General features: G+C 41.7%; 1 protein-coding gene across 4 annotated transcripts in view; it reads right to left on the bottom strand.

The window, feature by feature from the left end:
* SGSM2 (small G protein signaling modulator 2) overlaps positions 1 to 18,072 on the bottom strand; it is a 1,574,436-nt gene that overhangs the window by 929,951 nt on the left and 626,413 nt on the right. For all 4 annotated transcript variants that reach the window (XM_069614582.1, XM_069614584.1, XM_069614583.1 and 1 more), the window contains exon 3: positions 11,435 to 11,597. In XM_069614582.1, coding sequence (XP_069470683.1) covers positions 11,435 to 11,597 — 163 coding nt within the window. The remainder of the gene's footprint in view (positions 1 to 11,434; positions 11,598 to 18,072) is intronic.

Here is an 18,072-nt window from a genome sequence, read left to right as displayed (position 1 = left end):
CTAAAATACCTCCTGGAAGTTATTGAAGGGTGATGTGCACGTCCCTTTGCAAAAACCCAACAGAGGGGCCCGCGAAGCCGGTGAAAGTGGGATATCCTGCCCACACTGCGATATAACGAAATGCAGAAATCAACTATGTACCCACGCCTCAAGGAAATGCTCCTTACTAGGAGTAAGCAGGCCGGTTGCATGGATACTAGTTAGTGAATAACATAGCAATGACACAGAGATGGGCGGTTGAAGGTGTAAAGGAGGAGGACCTCATGGAAGTGAATGCAAGACAGAATGTGCTAGGAGGCAAGAAAAAGTAATAGCGAAGGACAAGAAAGTATTTTAGAAAGATAGCATAAATGATTGCTGAAGACTTTCCATCACACTGATGAAGATCCTTATTCTTAGCAGTAAGAAATGTCCAGCTCTTTAAAGAGTCTAGCTGTCGAGAAATACCCCAAAAATTAAATATGTCTTAATATCTTCAAGAACAGCTATGCAAATTCACAATCTGACCGTCAACACTTTTCACTGGCTTTTTCATCTACATTTATTTTAATTACAGTTTTTCATTTACATTGCATACTTCCATGCGTCCTAATTCTAAAAGGTCCCACCAAAGAAGAGCAAAGCACAAGAATCTAAAAGTGACAATCGCTACGTTTCACAAAGGTTTAGCATCCAAAGCCCACTTCAGTGTTCCTTGGATCATAGGGTTCTCTTGGCAATGGCAACATCCAACACCCAGCTCTTATTCTCATCACCACTATCTGCATACCTTTATTTTGCATTGGCAATTTGTACTAACAGCATCCATTCCTTACACTAACCTTGGACCCACAGAATAATGATACCAAGAGCTCTTAATGTCTTCCTCTGACTTTGACAAAAAAACAAACTCTACTCCCAGGAGGCTTTTGAATTGTTCCTCTGATTTTGGATACCCTTCTTCCTCTTCCTATCCCAATTCCTGAAGGTGCCCAAAACAACTGCGGCCTATCACGCATTTAGAGACAGGACAGGTTTTGAGTACCGATAAACTACGGTTAAAACTAATCATATTCTGCTATTCACTGTGGTGTGTGGATGTCGATTCTCTGACTATATCTCTGCTGACTTACATGTGTACCCATGGCAACTATTATTGAATTGAGTGGCTAACATATTATTAAATCGACTCTTACGTCTGTGGACCTAGGCTCCTATTTATATTTTCTCAGAGTATTATAACAGTTCCGATCTCTGTACTAGAAATATCGTTGCTAGCAGACTGGGCAAATAATAAAGAAGACCATAGTCCTAATCGGTCTACGGTCCAATTTTATGTCCCCATCTCTCTTCTCTGATGGGATGGCCCCATATCTTAACTTTGTTGTGAGTGACATCACAGGTCATTATTGACCTGTGCCACGTTTAATGCTGTGCATGTTATAGCAGTAACTAGGAGATGGGCTATCATGTCCTCGACTAATGTTGCCTGTTTTTGTTTTTGAAAAACTGGCACATTTAGTGATTTTCTGCCCTCTATGTAATGATTTGAGTAAACACTTCCTCTATGGTTTTTATGATGGGTTGAAGGGGCTCGGGCTACAGGCAATGGAGCCCTCATTTTTTACTGCTATTATCAGCCAAAGATGCCAACAGTGCATTCAAATGTGTGTGTTTTTTACATTCTTTTATGAACTTAAAAGCTACGCTTGATGGACTACATTATGACACTAATTGACAGTGGTATTATTTTCTGGATGCTTTTATCCCAAAGATGTGACTTTACAGCAATGTTTTAATATAATGTTTTATATTATGTTTTATGATTGTATGCATGTATGTTTTATGGATATAATTAATTAAATAAACCACTTCAACAACATTCACTGCTTTCAAAGAGCTCTAAAGTTGAGTTGTTGCTCTGAGTTTAACATATACTACTTCCAAAGAGTTCCTGAGTTGTTGTTTTGAGTTTGAAATATGCTACTTTCAAATACCTCTTAGTTGTTGACTTGAGTTTGACATACACTACTTTCAAAATGTTCTTTACTTGTTACTCAGAGTTTCGCATACACTAGTCACAAAGAGCTGTTCAATTGTTGCTCTGTATTTGTTGTACTCTACTTTCAACGAGTTTGTGAGTTGTTACTCTGAGTTTGACATGTACTATTTTAAAGGGTTCTAAATGTGTTCCTCTGAGCTTGACATGCACTACTTTCAAAGAGTTATTTGCTTGTTCCTCGGAGATTGGCATAAACTTGTTTCAACGAGTTCTTCAATTATTGCTCTGAATTTAACATACACGACTTAAGTACTTTAAGTTATTAGTCTGAGTTTGACATGCTAGACTCACACTGTTGAATTGTTCCTCTCAATGCAACCACATGAATTTGATGTATACACATTTCAATGATATCTTGAATTCCTCCCCTGCATGTGGCAAAAATGCATTTGAGGAATTTGTGAATTTTCCCTCCAACTTTGACATAAATAATTTTCATTGAGCTCTGAAACTGATTCCCTGAGGTAGGAATAAATGGCTTTCCATTTACAGTTAAAATGTATTTTTTGGAGCAGAAAGTCAATAACATGCAGTGTTCTTTTGAATTGTTCCCATGAGTTTGTCATAAAATACATTTTTGTGTACATTTGCAACAAAACCTCACTCCACCATTGCGTATAATATAATCTCAATTAAAAAGCAGCACCAAAATCTCCATCTCAGTATTTCTCTGTGTTATACAGCAGCCATACATGCCCAGAGTATGTATGAGTCAGGCCAGACATACAAGGGCAATTGAAAGGCAAACACGCAAGACAACGTCAGTCAGTACAAATGTTCATTTAAAAGAAAATCCATAAAAGCAACACAAAATACACAGCATAGCCAATAATAAAAGTCATTCTGACGATCAATATGTAGCCATTAGAAATTGCAGAATTAAAGCTATTTTGACCATATATGTATATATTGCCTAATATTGAACAGGTGAATGCCTCACAGGATAATGTCATGCCTATGCCATGTTTATTCAGCGTACTCTTAGCAAGTTCGAATCCCAGCAGCGAAAACTCAGGCCTTCAGACTTCCAAAATCAATTAACTGAATACCGATGAATTAGATATTAATACATTATTTTGTTACATTTCTTAGAAGTGGGCGGAATCCGACATGAAGTCTTGTATGAAAACCAGATATTATTGACTTAAAAGTAGTGCATGTTATAATATAGTTCATCTGTGAGTGGAAAGTGTATGGCTAAGTGCATGTCAATGTCAGAAATGCATAGATGTGCTGTTTCAGACTGGTATATCATCAACTCACAAAGTTGCATTTCGCTGAAAAAGCTAGGGTCATTTGCGAGAATTCATTTGGATCTATCAGGCTCAGGAAATTACTCTCTGAGGCAAAACAATACATTTGTCAGTGAATACTGAAATACTGTAGCCTTACAAACCTCAGGAGGGATCATTATCAGGAGATAATGACCTGCCACCAAGTTATGGGCCGAGGTGAACGCGGCATAAATTGGGGAAGCGTCATTATCCCAAGAGACCATGACCCCTGCGTCTATAAAGCTATTATATAGTTTGCTGAGTTGTGATTACAAATAAGAAAACATTTAAAAGTGAGTAAAATAAATACACTGTGTTATCACATTTATTTATTTATTTCCATTTGTAGTGTGCGGCAAACCCGGATGTATCTGGGTGCTGGTTACAGTACATAGATGTCATGATGCCTACCCCCGGGCATCCGGATCGAGTCCATCAGCCCCGGGAGCAGGCATCCAGATACTCATTAAAACCCCAACAGCCCCGGCTGGCGGCGCCTTAGGCGCCAGGCTCATCATAGAAATCAGTCCTGGCGCCATAGGTGCCAGGCTCATAGACTTTACTTACCTTATGCAGACCATGCTGCAAATGAGTCCAAGCCAACGTGAGGCCTGGATGGGACTATTTTATTACAGGGACTATTTTTTACTCGGGTGTGGTTCTGGGGAACTTCTTACCTGGGACTACTTTGCAGGCTATTTAAACCACGCCCGAACAGCCGCTCATGCTTTGTGTTATTCTGCATCCAGCAGCGTAACGCTCACTGTGTCTGCAAGTCAGCATCCAGTCTTCTGCCACGCCCGCCTCGAATCCGGAGCTCCTAGACAAAAGGAAAAGAAAGGAGAAGAGGTTAGATCACGGACATTATTTGATTCCTTACCTGATTCCGGATCCAGCACATCTCCGAGCCTGGAAAGGACATTATTTCAGCACGCGTCGCTTCGCCAGCAGCAGCGCCGCGTTATACTCACCAGTCCACCGCCGCATCTTTCAACTCGGCGCTGCCTCCATCATTTTCTTCGTCGAAACCCAGCACCTGGGGGGAAAACAAAAGGAATAACAAGGTGAGCCGAGAAAACCGACAAAGACAATCCCTTTGCCACCATAGGCTTACCTGCTTTACCACCGGAGGTATTATTCTTTAATTCGCTGCATCTTTCTATGGTGCACCTATAAAGGGAGAGAAAACAGCAAGTTAAACTCATGCAACTTTTACCGGACAGTGTTTGGTAATACAGATTCTTACCTGAACGCCATCAGCTGCCTCCAGGCAATATTCATTTGGACCCAGCTGCAACCTAAGGAGGGAATGGAACAAGAGTGAACATCGGACATATTGAACTCTTTGAACTTTATAGACACTGGAGTCAATATTCCTCCGGAACTCCTCCAGTACCTTCAAACCAGTGAAGTAACTGGTATCTACAGGCCCCTGTTTGCCATGCAGGATCAAGAGCTCATCATTTAAAAATATAAGGTGAGGTTACCAAGAGGGGATATCGGAGGTGATTAGTGGGGAGAACGAGAACAGTTGAGGGGGGCCATCACTAAAGTCCACGGGTGGCTAAATCCCTTTCTTCACTTGCAGGAGAATACTTCTACGAGTCCAGCAGACAAGATTAGGCAGGCCAGTCCAGACTGTCATCTCTTCACTACGCATCACATTGGTGGAGACCGCAGCTGTCCGGGTCCGATCGACGCCCCTGTGGGAACCAGGTGAGCGTAACAATAGATGAAATAGTCACATTGCATGATATGGATGAGTAGGCATCGAGGAGGCGCGAGAATAATGATGGACACAAGACAGTGGTGCAGAGGTAACCAACCAAGACAGTACAGACGGGAGGGTCGAACCTGCCCACATAAGCTGTTATAGACGAAGATGGCAAGGTCCTCAGAGTGCTCCAGGATAATTAACCCATAGAAGAAACCTGTAGAAATGCCAATATGCCAGTTATGTTATGTGTTTGTATGTTATATCTGTTGTTCTTTAAAAAATAATAAAGACATTTTTTAAAAAAATGGATGAGTAGGCACAGTCTGATTTAAAGACAAGGCTGTCTTCATAAATTAAGCATTTTAATTGTAAACTTGGTTAAACAGAAATGGATTTAACGCGAGCGTGCATTAAGTGTTCTTTAAAAGTAAACAGCTTCCCTATAAGAAAGAATAATAATTTTCCCATCTTTTAGCTCGCTTTTAGGTGTTCTAAATAGGATGTTCATTGATAAAAAAGTTACTGCCAGAGAGGAAGTGTACTGTGTAAAGGAATCTTGCTTGTAAACTGAATTGTTGTTTCCCTGTCTACTTTTGAAGTCAGAATGTTCAAAAACGATTTTTATGAGCTAATAAACTTTACAGTTCCACGAAGAAACAAACATTGGCAATGCCAACAGTTTTGGCTATTGTGTAGGCATGGAAAAGACATTTTACAGGCACTGCCATAGTGGGATTAACTGGCCATCGATGGTAGCAACTGCAAAATAGTGCAAGTACCTGAGCATATAATAGCAGTGCCTGGCAAATGCCTAATACTTATACATAAACCAAAACCGTTAGCTTTGCCAATGCTTGTTTTTAACAGGACTTCAGTAAAGGAATCACATAGTGCTTATAAATCCAGTGGCTAAAGGCAGGCCTGGTTAAGAGATTTGTGTTACACCAGTAGCCGTTCACAGCTCAAATTAAGTAATTAACTCTCAGAAGACAGCTTTGGAAAACACTGGCAGGCACTTTGAGCACAACGTTTGATGCCAAGGCTTAATAAAGTTAGCTCAAAGAGATCCTAGGATGATGTGTTTTGGAGGGGGCGGCAGGATGCGGGTGAGAACGGCCATGGGGATTGGCATGGCCAGGGGCTATCAGTGGGTGGTTAAATAACAACACAACACATGCATGTATCCCTCCTCATATGTCACTTCTCCCTAACTGTACTCTTCTGTACTAGATTTGCCTTATAGGGGGCACTAAAGCCAACGCAAAAAATAATGTCTTTGTTTATAGGTCCTTTCACACAACAAATGAATCATCGTTAAATCTCCTTTTTTCTGTTTTACAGTTAAACACAGAAAAATACACCCAGCTCTGTAACTACTCACGAAATGTACCAAAAAAAGAAATGGGCACAAAACGGAAGCCCCTCGACAATTAGCACTGTGGTGAGGCCTGGCCTGGTTTTGAAGTTCTGGCTCGCTCTAGGCTGAAACACTCCTGCACTGCAGGGCAGCCAATGAGCAAAGGCCTCAGTCTCCCAGTGGATCAACCAATCGCAGTCAAGTTACTGACCACCTGTAGGCTGATAAACTTCATAGTGTCCCTGATCAAACAAAATAAAAAAAACATACATAACTAAGTCCAGTAAAATACTTGAGGGCTATTTTTATTTTTTACAAAACAAAGAAATATTGAAAATACAGATAATAGGTATAAAAAATAAGTATAAATAAACACAGAATGATAGATCTAAAATGACCATAACACACAGAGCTGTCCACATAATAAATATAAGAACACTGGAAGATTCTAGGAGCTCTAATTGTGGTAATGTGGACACAAGCCCCACCTCCCATTCTACTAGCCAATAATTATTAGATTAATTGTTACCATTATGAAAGACCAAAAGGGACAATATAATTTGAACTGGAAATGAGAAGCTTCTCCATGAAGCATCCTCTTGAAAAACAGGTTCTATGTGATTTCATCGAGGAGATTTGATTTAATCCATATCCATCGATTTTCTTATTTTTTTTACCCATGTGGCCGCAAATGTATGCGGGGGGGGGGCAATCCGCCTTAGCCCACCACCTTAATTATTACCCCTACCGATGCCCCACATATATTTGCGGCCAAATTCAGCCAAAATAATTGGATGGATTTGGGTTCGGCCAAATCTCCTGCAATGAAACCTCCCTATCCCAAAAAAAATATATATTCAAATAACATCTTCTGACTTTCATTATTTTTTGTAAGGTTGATTTTGATTCACTCGTTCTTCGTGGGCAGCTTCAGCCCCACCCCCATACGCCACTGCCACCCCCTTTCCCTGCCTCTCTTCTTTCATTTTTTGCTAAAACCTTTTACCTTTGCCCTTTGTTCGTTGTGGTTGTTCAGAGGACATTGTTCAGGAAGATGCTATTGAGAAGACCTTTTTGAGAAGCTATTTTCACGGATGACACAGAGTATAAAAACAGCAGGACTACATCCCCAATCAAACCCCAGTCATTTCCATAATGCCATCTTGGAGGTTATTCTACCAGGGTCGAGTCCGTTGATTAGCTGAGGTTCGGCCGATCCCCTCTATGTGGTTTCCTGGTGAGCGAGAGGGGAAGTCTGAAGGGTAGAGTCAGTCCGTGTCTCTGCACTCTGGGAGAGGTTGAACTCTGTTAGTACTTTCTCCCTCTTTTGTTTGGACATTTGTGGTCGAGCCCCTATTTCTGGTCAGGGGAGTCTGGATTGTGGCGACTGCCATGTTGCTTTTGCTAAGCACAGAAGAAGCTCTGGTCATTTGTTGCAGTCCTTTTTTAAATCCGTGCATAGAAGCAGCACCAGCCGTTGCCTGGGAACGAGAGAGGAGAGGAGAGGTTGCTGGACATCGTAGAAGTGTCTTGGGAATTAATTAATGGTTTTAGAGAAGTTTAGAGCTGTGTTTTGTAAACTGTTTTTTTTTTATTGCTGTGCAGTCCTTATGATTCATTTTATACTGTTTAGAATCTAAACTTTAGATTGTGATATTGGATGTCTAATTCATTAATGAGTGCAATAAAATTGTTGTTGATGTGTGTGGTGTTGGCATTCTCATCTCATTACTGAAATAAATATCATTAGCAATAATTTTGCTCATGCTGTTTGGAGGAAACTTGATTACAATTAAGCATTAGCAACCGAAGTGCTGGGCCATTGCGAGGGAAGATGAGGAGGGCTGAGGGGAGCTAATCACCGGAACTGCACCGCCCCAAAGGTGCTGAGGCTTTTAGCAGTAGCACCCGTTGCGGTGCTCAGATCTGCTGCCTGGAAAGCCCTACGGAGAAAAGCAGAGGGATGGCGGGGAGGCATCCTTATCGTTGCACTATGTTCAGAGCTGGAAATTGCCAAAATGTGCAGTCAACTGCCTCCCTCCGCCCCCCACCTTTCCCTTTGCGCTGGGGTGGCAGAGGCGGATTGTTAGTGGTGTGGGCAGGACTGGGGGCAGATCTAAGTGTTGAATGATGTGCGTCCCCTGAATATAGGATGCGGGCTGCTTTGCATAAAAACAAAGTGCATTTTGGGAACATAAGAATGCCCCCCAATCTATCAAACATGTCTGTGCTAGTAATTCAAACTATCATTCCTTCTGTGCATGCAATACACACTTGGTAGCGTGCTCTTTTCCTCTGTCAAAATAGTGAACCTGACAGAAAAATGTGTGCAAAGCATGAGACATATATAACGTTTTGGACACTCTCATGGTTTAAGTATTGAGCAAAGGGCAACTTTCAGATACAGTCTGTGAAAACGTGAGCTGCAGGACACACATGCCAGGCAGGGGCAGAGAGCTTCCCCAACTTGGCAGCGTTTACACGGAACAGTGCTCTGGCAAGACCGTTTTTTGCAGGAGCATAGCTCAGTCTTGTTCCGGCCCAATTAAACACCCCCCCACACCCTGCCGACTATGTTGCCAACTCGACATAGGGTACACAGGAAAAGCAGGAAGTGGACACTAGCGAGAGGAGGGTACACTGGAAGCCAAATTTGGTGACAGACACCACTCTGAAGGCAAGTTCTAAGCAGGGGAGGATGCAGGTGCAGCGCGACATAGAGGATGTGACTGCAGGGGGCAGAGACAAAGATTATGTTAGAGGCACACGTACTGGTCGCTACCAGAGATTAGATCATGGAATTTCTGCTTTATGATTGACTGGGACGCAGCCACCGTGCTCCAAACGGTTGTAAAGGGTTCTAACATCGCTTTGTTACGTATGGAAATAGAAATTGCATGTCCATTGAACTGCTCGGTCAAGACCATGGGATTAACAAACATTTGCACTGGAGCAAATGAGGAGGGTCTCGGATGTACACCTGGTATGTGGTGATGCACACATTACTCAAAAAGCACACTAAAGGAGTAAAGCAGAGGTGCCTGGGGCATCTCTAGGATGCCCGTGTGCAAATGTCAGTTGCAAAGGTTTGATCAATGGCTTCTTAGAGTTGCTCCAACCAGCTTCAGATTGAATGCAGTTTTAGTATTTGTGAATCAGATAAGAGGATGCCCGTGCAAATATGAAATTCTCACCACCCTCACCTCCCCCAGGCCTGAAAACCATTCTGAATCAGGGCCCATGCATGTTCTCTCAGAGCAGATAAAAATGCAACACTTGCTTGCTTCGCCTTAGTACCGTATTGGCTCTTGAAGTTGGAACACATGATGTACCCTACTCTACTGTACCCTACTCCTATTACTCAACCTGTCTGCTGCCTTCGATTTGGTGGACCACAGCATCCTAACCTCTCACCTAACCACATCAGCCTCCTTCTCTCCTAATGCTGCCAAATGGATCCAATATTTCCTCTCTGACATATCTATGAGGGTCTTCCGAAGAGCCTTCGCCCATCACCTGTGGGGTCCCTCAAGGCTCTTGTGTTTCCCCAACATTGTAGAACATATTTACTAAAATGCTATTCAACTTCCTAGATGACCTGAAAGTCCCCTACACCAACTACGCAGAGGATACACAAATTCTCATGACTCTCTCAGGATCCTACGAGAAGGACGCTGCCCGTCTAAATGATATATACAGCAAAATCCAAGACTTGATGGCGAAGCACAGTCTTTGTATAAATGATGACAAGACCGAGCTTTTACTCATCGGCTCCAGGCAACGGCTTAACAAACTTAACCCGCTATACAAGTCCTTCAACATCGATGGAAACCTCATCAATGTTTCCAAAGATGCCAAAGCACTTGGAGTCTACCTCAACTCAACCCTCTCACTATTGAGACAGGTTAATGCCATTATCTCTTCCTCAGCCTACACCATCAAATTAATAAATGCATGCAGACCATCCTTACCCACACAGAGTTGTATCACTCTAGCCAGAGCCCTAATACTATCCAAACTGGATTATTGTAATACCCTCTACCTGGGCACAATCAAACAAAACCTTCACAAACTTCAAGTACTGCAAACCAACACCCACCGCGCAGCCCTAAATATTCCTCGCTTTGATCATATCTCCCATGCCAGACAAAATGTCAAATGGCTCCCCATACAAGACAGAATAACTTTCAGAACATTAATGATCACTCATAAATGTCTCAATAACACAGCTCCCAAATACCTTGCGGATTAATTCTCTAGAAAGATCTCCACCAGACCTACCAGATCCACCTATACTCACTGCCTCAGCATTCCCAAGTTCAGGTTGCAAAATTCAGGTGGCTCAAGCTTCTCTGTCCTGGCTGCCAAAAATTGGAATGCACCGCCCCCTACGCTTAGGGGCGAACGATCCTTTCTGGCCTTACGTTTCAAAGTCAAATTCTGGCTATTCTCACTCAGCCCATCCTGACTTCCTTTGCCATACTTGTGATCACCGCCCTGCTTTTATATACGTAGCACACATGTAAATTATTGCCTCCACATAGGTACATTCTGTATATGTTGTATATTTCTACTACCGTGTATGCAAACTCTGTAATCCTAATTTTATGTTTGCTTCTGTTCATATCACTTGTACATACTCTGCATCTGTATAACATGTCTGTAACATTTCTTCAACAAGCCAATGGCCTAGTTACCTTTGGGTTCAGTGCGCTATATAAGCAAATACACTAAACTAAACTAGGTTGCAGACCAGCATTCATCTGAAACTTGAACATTTTGTTTTTAAATATATTGAAATAAAGTAGAGAAGGTTTTCTTTATTTTCAAAAATAATTGATTGCACAGTCTTTAATAAATAGTAGCACCCTGTGCAGATTTAGAGTAATCAATTGAAATGTTTAACTGGTTAAGACATCATTTTGCGAACAAACCATCAACCAAGCAAGACACGTACACACACTTTGCTACTGAAATGATGGTCCATGAGCCTGCCTGATGCCTTGGACAACGTGGGACCTCTAGGTGCACATGGCCAGCCTTACCTGCCCTCCGCCTGCTGTTGCAAATCCTGCACCTTCTTGCATATGTCTGCCGCTGTCACACAAGTTTTCCCAACCTTTGTGAAGAGAGCTGCAATTTTATCGCTCCGTAAGAAGCCAGCAGTTCTGCGTTTCAGCATATGGAGCAGGCAGGCCTCTACAACCCCTGAAAGACAACAAGACCAGAGTGAATAATTTTATTTAAAAAATATTTAAAATTTTAAAAATGATAGATCTAGCACTCGTTTGCATGGCGCACACCACAAACTCAGTTATCCACGTGTGCAGGTGTTAAAATTGATTATCTGAATGCAGTTGTGTGCAGACCAAAGGAAAGAAAACCTAACTTGCTCCATTGCTCTGCGTTGTAGCCTGTGACTTTGCACACACATCTCCACAGCTGGCACATCAACCCACTGACCTGCCTCACTATCTTGAAAGGTGAAGGAAGCAGTTTAATGGGATAACATAGATTATTAGTAGGTGGTACCAGGTTTCTTACTAAAACATGGCATGCTCTTACAAGAAGAATCCCCTCCGCCCAAAAAAAACGCTGTACTTACAGTAACCACAGACCCACACCTTTGGATAAGACACTTTGGGCCTCATTCAGAGTTGATGGTAATTCAGCGGTAAATCTGCTGAAATATTGCCACAATCGGTTACTGCCACTTGGTCCTGTGGGGTTTACCACAGGATTACAAGTGGTAGTAAGGCAGTCTTATTGCCTATTGAAAGGCCTCCATTGGAGAATATTGGTGGAATTACCACCGCCGATTATTGAAAGATAAGTGGGGGATTTACCTCCAGCATCAAGCTGGAAGTAGCAGATGCAGGTGCTATGGGTTTGGTCCTTCTTACAAATTATCTCATAGTGTTACTTTCCTTCCCTATTATTAATTACAATCATAATTTGTACAATATAATCAGACATTTGCTTTTTTAGTATGCCCCAATTTTGTTTGGGGTAATGATGGGCCAAGAAAGCCCACAAGAAATTCACAGGAAACGGATTTGCTTTTTTTTTTTACTCTTAAGCCATTTAATGAGATATAAAAATAAGGGCTCCAATAGAGTAAGGTGCTAAACCTGGAAGTATTTTTTCAAGTATCTACACTATACAGTAGATATTTCAAAGCTGATCTGCAGATTCGAACATGGCTTTGTAGTCTTTGAGGCTCAAACTCGAACATTTACCCAGGGTACAGTTCAATCCCTCCCAGGTGAACAATGCTCGAAAGGGAACTGGCACTGACATCCCTCCATCGGTCAAAACATCATCCCCCGACTTTCTATATAATCCCACAATCTTTCCAAGTTCAAGTCCAGATGTCAAATGCTCTTTTGCCTCCTTAGTTTTTTATATCTCCCTCTATTATCAATAACAATGTTTCTCCCTCTATGGGGGAGCTGGCATGTATTTGAGTGTGAGTTGCAAGATTGTGGGTGGTCCTTTCTTCTGTATCCTGTATAGTAACTCTGCCATCCTCTTGATTGTATTGGTGTCTTTGGCGCAGCCACTCCGGTCTGATGTCGCCAAGCAATAGTGTGTTCAAGCCTCTTGTTCAATCCCTCACCACAACAACCATCAAGGGCACCTTTTGTATGGCTTGCATCCCAAATGGACATGAATGACTACCATGGAAGGTGTCAGTACACACCTTGAAGGTGGACCTCCGAGAGCAGGCCATCACTGGAAAAGGTAAATCATTTGTATGATAGAAGAGTCTGTTCACAGTGACACAATACAATAAGGGTGTAGCTTAGCATGCCGAGGTCTCTTCTTAGGTAGATAGATGTTGGGCCTAACATGTCTCACATTGGCATGCTAATGTTGCGGCAAAGGGAAAATAGCAGCGCATGTGTGGAAAATGCCACAAGCATCTATTTCAGTCAATTAGTAAGATAGAACATAAGGACCCCATCACAGTGGTAAGGTAAAGTAAGGTAAAGTAAGGAAAGGTAATGTGGTCTCGTATAGCACATTCCTGCCAAAAATGTTGGCCTCACTGCACATGGCTGCATAAATAGATGGGGTAAGGAGGCACTGTTGTTGGGATAATTGGGAGGGTAAGGAGTCAAAAGGCTGTGATGTTGATGAATATATGTCAGAAGCACCCTTTACCTGTGTGCTTAAAATGTGTTCAACTGTTAAGTGCAGGGAAAAATACAGTGGGGCATGTTAGCCGGAATGGTGGTTCCTGGATTTAGAGGACAGTCATGGATGAAATGGGGTGGAGTGGAGTGGAGTGGAGTGCCGATAGGGCTCGATCTTGTTGGTCATCTGATAGGGTGAGGATGTAGTCTAAAATGTTGGAAGATTCGGTAGTGACTAATTAGCGAGGAAAGAGTAAGTCAAAAGGAGGAATGGGGTCCAAATAGCATTCTGAAGTACTATACATCAACGCTACTTTTATGGGTACAATGCATTATCAGGCCGGCTGTCAGTAGTCTTGATGAACTGGCTAAGGCAGTAGGATTATCCAAAATGCATGCATTTACCCAATACTACTCTGATCACTCCTGTCGATCAATGCTCACAAGGGGACTCGTGCGCACAGGAACTGTAATCACATTATATGTCAAATTTGCATTCCCCTTCTGTAGTCATGCCATCTTTCCAAGATGATCAATGATCTTTTCCTTTGACTCTGGGCATTTTCTATGGGCAATCAGGAGTATTGCAGTGTATGTTGCTTGCAACGTATCTCCTGAGTGGGTTGGGTGATGCTAGCCTTTATGTGACTGTAAGGTATAAAAAGGTCATTTCTGCTATCCCTGAAGAGTGACTCTGGGAATCACGTGATTGCATTTTGTCTTTACCACTTCACACTGAATATATATTTGTAAACATGCAATTTGTTATGAGCATACCCGCTGGCTCTTGATGTGAAGGCAGATGTTCCCCCAGACTAATCAAAGATGAGAACTTACTTGCATAGTCAATATCTTATGTAAACGTCAATGATCACCTTGTATTGTGTTCTTTTGTACAACTCAGTCAATGAGGGTCTATTATTTTTAGCAATGCTCTGTTCACATTATTATTTCATGCCATCAATTAATAAAATGTATTCTACATTTTTTCCTTGGATATCAAAGGAGATCACAGGAGGATTTAATTGGGGAGTGCTGTAGACAGTCTTGCCATTGGTCAATCTAATCGCTGAAATTTGGTCCCCCCCAGACAACAAAAGCTTCTTGTTTTTCTCTTTTTCTTTTGTTCTTTTGAAATGTCTGCTTTTGTGTTATTCTTCTTCTGTGCTGTGGGTAGAGGTTTAAGAGCTGTGTATTGACTAACCAAAGTAGCCACAAGGAGGTCTGTTGCCACATTGACAAATTGGTGCTGTTAGTGTGCAACAGTGATGATACATGATCCCAGCCCTTCAACATGTGGTCACCTTGCATTCAACAAACAGACAAAAAGTGCATTTTCCAGAAGGTTGAAAATCTGCCCGATCACTGCTACCTTTAAGTGTTTCCCTGTAATGAACCCCTTATTTATTTATTTTAGTTTATTGTGCACTTGTACTATTTGTTTAAACACAATACCACACATTTCAATCAAGCAGTGTGTTTTAATTATAGACCATTTTAGGTCATATTTTTTAAAAAAAGATATATAAACAAGAGCATTGGGGGAGAGGCAGGATCCCAGCTTGCGCAGTGGAAGCACATTTACCAGAGGCACGCCTGCTGCTCAGTTAAATGTGTTGCGCGATGCATCTGCGCGGGCAGAGCAGCATGTCTCCTGCTGTGCTGCCTGTATTAGCATGGCACCCAACCCTCCTGCTCTCAGTGGTGCACATGCATTGTGCAACCCTAAGGCATGAGGTTCATTTGCATGTGCATGCTTTGATATTGCAAACTATGCATGTGGACAGTATATATTCTCTCTTTTTTCGCAGGGCACAGCACGCCTCTGTGTAAATGAGGGCACAACTCTGCTACAGTGCGCACCGGCAAAGTAAGCGGGCATTTGTGGTGTAGTACAAAAGGCATCGTGAGACCCCTTCTGTAATATCAACGTGTGTCATTAACACAGAAGATGGCAATGTGTGGGTTATATGTGATTTTACCGAAGACAATTTCAGAGAGGTACGTTACACCGAAAATATAATACCCAAAAATACTGTTTTTTTAATTTGAGGGGATCCCCCTAGCCCATCATTTTGCTATCCTTGTAACCCCACACCAACCCCATCCCCACCAATTTTAACCCCTTACTTCACTCCCCCATATATATTTTGTAAAAATGTTCAGTATTCTTTCGGTATTATGGTTTTAGGTAAATCTTACCTCACTGTTTTCTTTTCGGTAAAATGACTGGGTAGCCATAGTGTGCAGTTTGAGCGTTAAGCACCCATTTGATTATCCGAGCCATGAAAGGCAAGCAGAACCTTATGAGTTCTTTTTATTGCAATAGTGAGGCATTAGTCGTGTCAATGCAGCAAAAGCATTTGGGTAGCAGAAGTTGTATGACAGGTTCCTGGGCCCCTCAGTGACAGCGTTACAAATCTGAGTTTCAGCCATGGCTGTTGTCAAGTAAGTTGAGTACTATAAGCAGGGCCATGTTAAGTACTTTTGGGGCCTGGGGCACAGCCACCTTGAGGGCCCCCTCCACAGAAACAAAGGAATTAAGCTATCCAGAATATCCAGGGGTGCCCCCCCTTATCGCGATCACAGCCCTTAGCTTGATATGCTGCCTCACAGTGAATAAAATAAGCATGGGATCTCCTTTTCAGTCCCCTTACCATTCTTGTTTTAATTAAAATGATAAACCAGTTACATTTCAAGGTCGACCTTCTCAGACCACGACACGAGTTCTTATGTTCTAGCACAGCTGCAGAACAATGTTCAACAATAGCAGCAACGAGGAAGGTATACTGGCCAAATTATAAATGTGAGACACAGATCATTTAAAAAGGTTCACATAAACCAGAATAGATAGAGGATTCAGATTAGCAGCCTCATGGAATACAAAAGTGCTCAAGCCTTAGATACAGGAGACCCAATAGGAAGCAAGGAGAAAGCTAAACATACCAAAGCATAGATAGTGGATGAAAATTAGAAGCTGCCAAGAAGGTATCCATATCCAGAATAACTGAGATTACAAGAGGGACATGGTTTTCAAGTAGTGTTACCATTAGAGAGCAAATGAACAAGTGTCTGTGGTGCACAATATATCAATGCCCACTATTATTATAGAGGAAGCGACACTATAGCCAGTGAAGCCATGATTGAGGCTTTCCTGACGATCATACTCTAAGAACGAAATCACTCTGATGCCCAGGATCACACATTGGTAAAGAAGTGAAGTTGGGATATGTGCCCACTGTGCAGTTTTTGCACTTCACCACTTTCTTTTCCTGTTCTTAGCATGAACTAAAATAATCCCATTTTATAGAACTGACTTGGAAAGTACACAAATCACATAACCCAACATGACAATTATTTTTTTTTTTTATCAAAGCTGATTATGCTAAATGGGAATGATTCTAGCTTCTTTGTCTCCATCATCAAGGGAAGTATATAAGTAGCTCATAATGATTGATGCCATCTTAAAATATTCCATCTTGGTTTCTCTTTTGTATTTTAAAGCTTTAAAAACATAAAATAAAGGCTTGTGAAATTGTCATTTATAAATGTGCATACAAATCTTTCAATTGTACAAAAAAGAAAACCATTTATTTTGTCAATTAAGGAGACCTTAAATATGCTTGCCAGAGGCCGGCAATACCTGGGCCGTTCTCTTCTGTCTAGAACCCCTTCCACTCAAATGTCCTACATAAACAAAAAGACCAGGTAATGGCCTAAACAATGCCATCAGCATGTGAAATGGCAACCCTTTTCACAGAAGACAGCACAGTAATGTTAGTGCTATAAAATGAATGATTAGTCCAGGATCACTGTGTTGTCTGCTGGCAAAGTCATGATACAAGCATGAACGCTTTGGGTCCACAGTCTTGGATCTGGATTACTAATCACCTCTCAGACTAAAACTTTATGCTCATCATTGGAGGTGGCTTCCTAGGTTTTACAAACCAATTTCTAGACCTTCTCTGTGCTGATGTTATGTTACTTTATATAGTAAATGCAATCTGACGCAGGTATATTGCTGATAATAGCAGCTGTTGTGCTACAAAACAAGTACAAAACAAAGTACATATCCATGCAGCTGGAATTTGTAATCTTGCATATGAACACAGATCTCTGCAAAGAGTGCTTAACACACTGAGTAATCTTCTGAACCATTGCTTCACTCAAATGTATTAATATGCATTTCAACTTTAGCTGTTGTACATGATCAACAGAATTCCCATGGAAGGTTGAAAATGCTGTACCACTTGTGCCGTAGTAAATGAACAAACCATGCATTCCATAGTGAGCACTGAAAGCATTACAAGTTGAATTGATAAGAGAATAATGTACTTGTCAACAACAGACAGGCAAACGTTTAGAGCCTCAGCAGCACACTATAAAATATACTGGTGTGAGCTATTTAAGTTTGTTGAACAATGAGAATTTACTTCTTTAGATCAAGCAGCTTTGTGGGGGCCCCCTCCAAGGTGTGGGCCCTCGGCAAGTGCCCCTTTTGCCCTCCCATAAAGACGTCTCTGACTATAATGACAAAATATTTG

Source organism: Ambystoma mexicanum, chromosome 9 (assembly GCF_040938575.1).
Source record: "Ambystoma mexicanum isolate Mex_15411 chromosome 9, UKY_AmexF1_1, whole genome shotgun sequence".
In the NCBI taxonomy this organism is placed as follows: domain Eukaryota; kingdom Metazoa; phylum Chordata; class Amphibia; order Caudata; family Ambystomatidae; genus Ambystoma; species Ambystoma mexicanum.
This window is presented reverse-complemented; position numbering and strand designations above follow the sequence as displayed.